This window comes from Elaeis guineensis, chromosome 1 (genome assembly GCF_000442705.2).
Source record: "Elaeis guineensis isolate ETL-2024a chromosome 1, EG11, whole genome shotgun sequence".
Lineage (NCBI taxonomy): Eukaryota > Viridiplantae > Streptophyta > Magnoliopsida > Arecales > Arecaceae > Elaeis > Elaeis guineensis.
In genome coordinates, this window is record NC_025993.2 from 79,598,289 (window position 1) to 79,605,012 (window position 6,724).

Here is a 6,724-nt window from a genome sequence, read left to right on the forward strand (position 1 = left end):
AGCTTTTAGGAGACTTACAACTATTCTCAAGCAATTCATAAGTAAATATAATTTTTACTCAAATATCTTTTGACATCATCAAAATCAATTCTAGAGCTAACATAAAAAAATCGGCAAAACAAAGAAGAAAGAGAGAGAAAGAAGAGAGAAGGAGGACCGGCACTCATCATGAACTGTTTGGAGGGGGAGAATAGAATTTATAAAGGACTTCTTAGGATTTTTGGCATCCCTAGGAGTGCAATTCCTAACCGGATGCGGTGGAGAAGAAGACTCTCAACAAAAGTCTTCATCTCAATTTTTATTTTTTTTGTTTTTTTTTATTTTTTTTGATCACTTTAAGATTTATGTGGCTGGTCCAGATTATCACAAAGTTAAAGGGCAAGGAGCACCTACAAACACTAGCCTTGTCATGGAGTGTTCGAGATAGCGACCAGCCCAATAGTTCTAAAAGCAAGCATACTGATGAGCAGGGTAACGAGGAAGACAACCTAAACATGGCAAAGCACAAATGAGGCTATTGATCATAGTCCCACCATTGACAAGTTTGTGGCTGATGGTGTTCTTGAGAGCCTCCAACCAAATAGCCATATCAGAGAACTAATCGTCTGAGCCTATTACGGTACCAAATTTCCTGGCTGGTTGGGTGACCAAACCTTCTCCAGACTGACCATTATTTTGCTCTCCAAATGCCTTAATTGCAAATACCTCCTGCCACTTGGCCAGCTTCCACACCTCCAAGATCTTCTAGTCGGCAAAATGAATGGGATCCAACATGTTGGGTCCGAGTTCTCGGGCCACATTTCTGCAAATTCTTCCAAGGCTTTGCAAGATGTTGAATGGAATGGAGTCAAGGATGGGGACTTCCCCCGCTTCCGGAGGCTTGCCATCAAACACTGCTCCAAGTTGCAGGGACTGCCCATCCTTTCATCCTCACTAGAGGAATTGGAGATGGAAGATGTTGAAGGACTGACTGCACTTCCAGCCCTTCCATCACTCAAAAGTTTAGGACTTGGGAGGCAAATGGAATAACGAGCTCAGGTCCTCCTCTTTAGAGCTCAAAACTCTTCAGTCCTTGAATATTTCCATGTCCAAGAACTTAAAGAGTCCTACACCTCCATGAGAACCTACTTAAACTGAAGGATTTGGAGATTGAGCACTGCCCAAATCTCACTTCGGTGGTGGGTTTGCCCCTCCCTTGAGAGCTTGGACTTGTATGCATTACCTGAACTCCAGATCTCACCAGATTATCAGCTTCCATCAACATTTCAGACCTTTCATGTAACCAGCTGTTTTAACATGACACTACTTCCTCTGCATCAACATTTGCCTGTCCTGAACGAACTATCAATAACAAACTGCCCACAGCATGTGTCGGTGGTGGGCTTGCAGATCCTTGTCTCCCCCCCGAAATCTTGTCTATATCCAAGTGTCCTGAGCTCCCGTTCTCATTGCATGAAGTGCTGCCACCTGCTCTTCGGTCCTTGGAAATTTCCGATCGTGATAAGTTGAATTCCCTTCCTCTGCTGCATAAGAACCTTTCAGCACTCACAGAGCTGAAGATTGAGGGCTGCCAGCAGCTTACAACCATACTGTATCAACACAATCATATCGATCTGTGCCACATACCAACACTGTAAAAGGATAGTACTAGTATGGGGTCTAGTACTGAGATAGTGAACCTTGCTTTCAATATTATCTTTTGCCACAAAAATTACAAATTGTATCATATATAGAGGTTTATAGTAATAAAAGATGCAAGACAGGAGCAAGGGGTATGTTCAAAGTGTTGATGGAAATTTCTTGTTTCGGATGGAGTCAGATATCTTAAAAAGATTAGACAATGACCCCAAAGAGAAATTTAACATATCAAAGGAGAAATTTTACCTATGAATACCGGAATTCTATAGGACTTGTAAGTAGATATAAGGCTATTACAAGGACTAGATATCTTCAAATGGCATAGATGCAATAATTTTTTTGGAAGAAAACAAAAATACTTTTAGTTCCATGGAATACTGCGCTATACTTAAAATTTCTGTAAACTTGAACCATCACATTCAAAGTCACTAAGAAGTCTCTGGGGATTGATGGGCTCGAAGGACTCATCGCCGATTGATTTCTAAGCATATAAAGTTGCTCGAGCATCTGATTCCTAACAGTGGAAATGATGAATAACCATTAAATCCAGCACTTTAATTGCCACAATTGTATGACTTTTGAACCCTTGCATCCTATAAGCTACTGTATGATGCATGTGCCTCAATTCTTGCTCACTTGGGACATCAAGTGAAAAATCATTTTCAGAAGCACTCCAAAGACCATATTTTTGCAAAGTTTTAGATCACCTTTTCTGGTAGTAGAATGTTTAAACTTGTAGCATTGGATCTGAATATGTATACCAAATTTGAGATGACATCAAATTGGTGCTAATGTTTACCAGAGTGAAGTATCCACAGTTGAGGACTTTAAACCAACTAGCATTTATCCATATCAGAAGAGCAAAGTAAGAAAATAGATGCTGGTACAAGAATATTGTGATTAACTTATCTAGTAGACTTAAGATTAGTTTTCCGCAAATGAGAAATGATATTTCTGAAGAAGGGTCAAATAAATGAAATTTATTGCTGAATAGAATTTAACTACTTTGATGTAACTATCTTATACCGTACCAACACTCGATATATTATCTCATGCATACTGAACCATGTATCGACACTATAATCGAATGGTATCAGTATGGGGTCTGATACCAACACAGTGAGCCTTATGGAGTTTTGCTATGAATCTAAGAAATACTCCCTGCAAGTATGCTAATTGGAGGGTCCTCTTGGCTAAAATTTAACTCAAATAAATAAGTTATTCCTCAAGTTTAGATATAATATTAGGAACTTAAAAGCATCTCTATTGTGGGATATACAAGAATATTGATGAATGTGTTTTACATAAAGTATTGAGCTTAAGAGTGCCACTGTTCTTTCTGAAGCATGTCTTATCAAGTACATGATTTGTTTTCAAAGATGTAGTTAGAACTGGATATTGGGTTAGATTACACTGATAATGAATCTAATTAGAGATATTCTTGAGCTAATCTGATATACTGTAGAAATATTTGATGGTACAAGAGTCCTTCAAATCTATATAGAAGATTAAAGGACTGTAAATTTGCTCGCAAAGACCATTTCACAAATATGCTCCTAGTCCATGTGCACTCATTGTTGAATGTTCAGCTTGATTCTCACATGAACAAACTATGTGGCATCCAATGAGCATAGAAGTATCTCCACAACTTCCGTGTCATTCAATATCTCACTATTTCTCCTTAATTCATTGGCAAAAGTCAAGAATCTTGTAATCAAAAATAGACCTGAACTCCTTTGTACATAGGGTTTCAAATTCACCATGAAGGGTTTCGAGGTTCTTCACTTGCTCAACACCTTTGGAGGGGATGTTCCATCCTTGCAGCCACAACCTTCACAAAGGTGGCCTCATCTAAACTTTTGATAGATGAGGTAAGGAGACTTTTTGGCCTTCTTTGTCTAGAATCCTTTGAAGTATCCCTTTGGAGCATAGTGTGACACTACTTCATCCTATGTCTCAATATTGCCCTTCTCTCCCTAATCCCAAATATCTTGGAATCCAAACAGTATTTTCATTTATATAGTATATTTCTCAAAATTATTGTGGATAAGATGAGGGATAGCTAGTTGTCTATTTTCTACTGCCAGACTAACTAGCTCTGATACCACTATGTTAAGGATAGCAAAAGCATATAAATGCTTGTATTCCTCTATAGTGGATATGGAGGTGGTAAAGCTAAGAGGATAGGTGGTGAAAACACTATTGTTTCTCTATTCAATATGTTGTTGTCTTGCTTACAAAATGACTCCATACAAAGACTTAACATAGATATGCAGCGAGCTTTTTTATCCCCCTTATGTTAATACAATATAGCACACTGAAAGAAAAGCAATAAATACTCACAAGATTACTAAGAAGCACTTCTTGGAAACTCCAGGAGACAGACATTCATGAACATTCACTTCATTAGATGCCTTATTTCTTTTGCAATATCTGTGATAATGTCAAGCTTGTCATGATATGATTATTAACAGAAATGCATGGATCTGACATGTATTTGTTTCATGTACTTTGGTAGAACACATGCTATTAATCAATGCATGTAGATATGTATATCATTGGCAGCAACTGACTCTTGGTTCATGCATGCTTGGCCAAAATCCAGACTTACTCAAGGGGAAAAAATGGTTCTTAAATTACCAATTTCGAGAGTCTTAAAAGGGGAAAAAAGGGTTCAGTTGGTCAATTTAAAACTGGGATTAAATATTTTTCCAAATCGAATAGTCCTATTTGTAGTGGGATAGGTAGCAGACAAAACTAAATAAAAGGCTGCTATGAATGGATGCTGGCAGTGAATTATCGATGTTTTCTACATGAGTTTGTTTGAAAGGAATATGACCACTTGTTCTCTTCTTTCCGCTCTCTTTTACTCTTCTTGTTTTTTTTTTTGGTTAGATTACTCTTCTTGTTATTGTAGTAGTTCTCAGGAATATTCTTTTATTTTCGCTTCATCTGTCGTATTCCTCATTCTGAGTCACTATCCGATCCCACCCAGGTTCGGATTACGGAACCAAGGCCCCTCCCCGTATCCTCCCATTCCCACTCGGACTTGAAATCCCATCCGTACGAATCGATTCGAAATTTTTGAAAATCAGACCGCTGGTTTAATTAAACCCCGCCTTATATATATATATATATATATTTCCTGCCATCCTCGGTGTTCCGAAGCCTGTGTTTCCTGACGGCAAACCGGAGTCAAGAAAGAGACAGAAGAGTATGGCGATTTCTGAGAGCCACATCCTGGGAGATTCGGTCTTCCACTTGACAGCCCGTGGAGTGCTCGCTCCACAAGTCCAACCCCAAGTCGTCGTCCGGATTCGCGTCACCTACTTCGACTGTTCGGCCGACACCCTCTCCATCGTCCCCACCACGATCCATCGCTTCCATCTGGGCCAGATCCCGTTACCCAGGGCTCTTCCGGTGATCGTCTCCTTCATGGCAACCCACAACCATGGCGTCCATCAACCAACTTGCCCGCTCTGCGACGTCCTGCTGCGCCGCTTCTCATCCCGAGTCGCAGCGGAGATGACGGCCGTATCGGCGCTCGAGCTGCTCGTCCACGTGGGCCTGCTCCTCGGACCCGCTGAGTCGAATGGAGACGTCGAAGTCATGCATGACTGGATGCTGGAGAATCCTCCGGAGGAAGAGGAGGAGATGGCTGGGGATGTGTATGATTATGTTCTTGATGCCGGCCATGGTGGATCATATGGTGTGCCGGCAGGTGGTCCTTGTTTTGAGAGGCTGCAGCGTTTCACATATGGCCGAGGAGACGGCGTTCGGGAGGAGGAGTGCGTGATATGCTTGATGGAGTTTGATGCCCAGGCGGAGGTGAGCAGGATGCCCTGTTCACATACCTTCCACAGCCGGTGCATCATCCGCTGGCTGGAGATCGCTAACATCTGCCCTATCTGCAGATCCCAGATGCCGACGGCCAGCTCCAATTGATTGTGGATATATGGGAAATAAACAACAAGAAGAAAGCTCTGCACTTGCAAGTTGTAATTATACATATATGATTATACATGAGAATGAAAATTCAGTATGCAATTCAATACAGGATTATTTGCTGAGTCAAGACGTTTGGTGCATTACATAGATAATATTACTATGATAATATGATCGCAGAGAGAATATGATTAGATAATACTGCTATGATAATATGGTTGTTGGGTGTAAAACCCCCCTAGCTGAAGTTCGTGTCAGGAGTGCCCCCTCGGGGATTCTACCGGCGTCCGACCTACGGCGGCAGGGAAACATCGTCCGGACTCCTACGGGAGCCGGACATCGTCTCCGACTCTAACTGCAAGAAGACTTCGTCCGGACTCCTACGGGAGCCAAACTTCATCCCCGACTTCAGCAGCAGGAAAACTTTGTCCGGACTCCTACGGGAGCCGGACCTCGTCCCCAACTCCAACTGCAGGAAGACCTCGCCCGAACTCCTACGGGAGCCGGACCTCATCCCCGACTCCGGCCGCAGGTAGACCTTGTCCGGACTCCTACAGGAGCCGGACTCCGCCCACAACTTCAATCACAGGTAGACTTCGTCCGGACTCCTACGGGAGCCGGACTCCGCCCAAAACTTCAATCACAGGTAGGCGTCGTCCGGACTCCTACGGGAGCCGGACTTCGCCCCTACTCCTATTGCAGGTAGGCTACGCCCGGACTCCTATGGGAGCTGGACCTCGTCCCCGACTCCGGCTGCAAGCAGACCTTGTCCGGGCTCCTACGGGAGCCGGACTCCGCCCACGACTCAAATTGCAGGTAGACTTCGTCTGGACTCCTACGGGAGCCGGACTTCGCCCTCAACTCCAATTGCAGGTAGATTATGCCCGGACTCCTACGAGAGCCGGACCTCGTCCCCAACTCCGGCTGCAGGAAGACTCTGCCCGGACTCCTACGGGAGCCGGACCTCGTCCCCAACTCCGGCTGTAGGAAGACTCTGCCCGGACTCCTACGGGAGCTGGACCTTGTCCCCAACTCCGGCTGCAGGAAGACTCCGCTCGGACTCCAATGGGAGCCGGACCTCGTCCCCAACTCTGGTTGCAGGAAGACTTTGCCCGGACTCCTACGGGAGCCGGACCTCGTC

At 43.6% G+C, this 6,724-nt stretch overlaps 1 protein-coding gene across 1 annotated transcript; it reads left to right on the forward strand.

Annotated features, from left to right (window-relative positions):
• The first annotated feature begins 4,854 nt into the window (after positions 1-4,854).
• LOC114913494 (uncharacterized) lies at positions 4,855-5,603 on the forward strand. The gene has a single exon (XM_029262163.2). It carries the CDS (start codon positions 4,855-4,857, stop codon positions 5,581-5,583), a length of 729 nt encoding a protein of 242 aa, XP_029117996.1. The 3' UTR covers positions 5,584-5,603.
• The last annotated feature ends 1,121 nt before the right edge of the window (positions 5,604-6,724 follow it).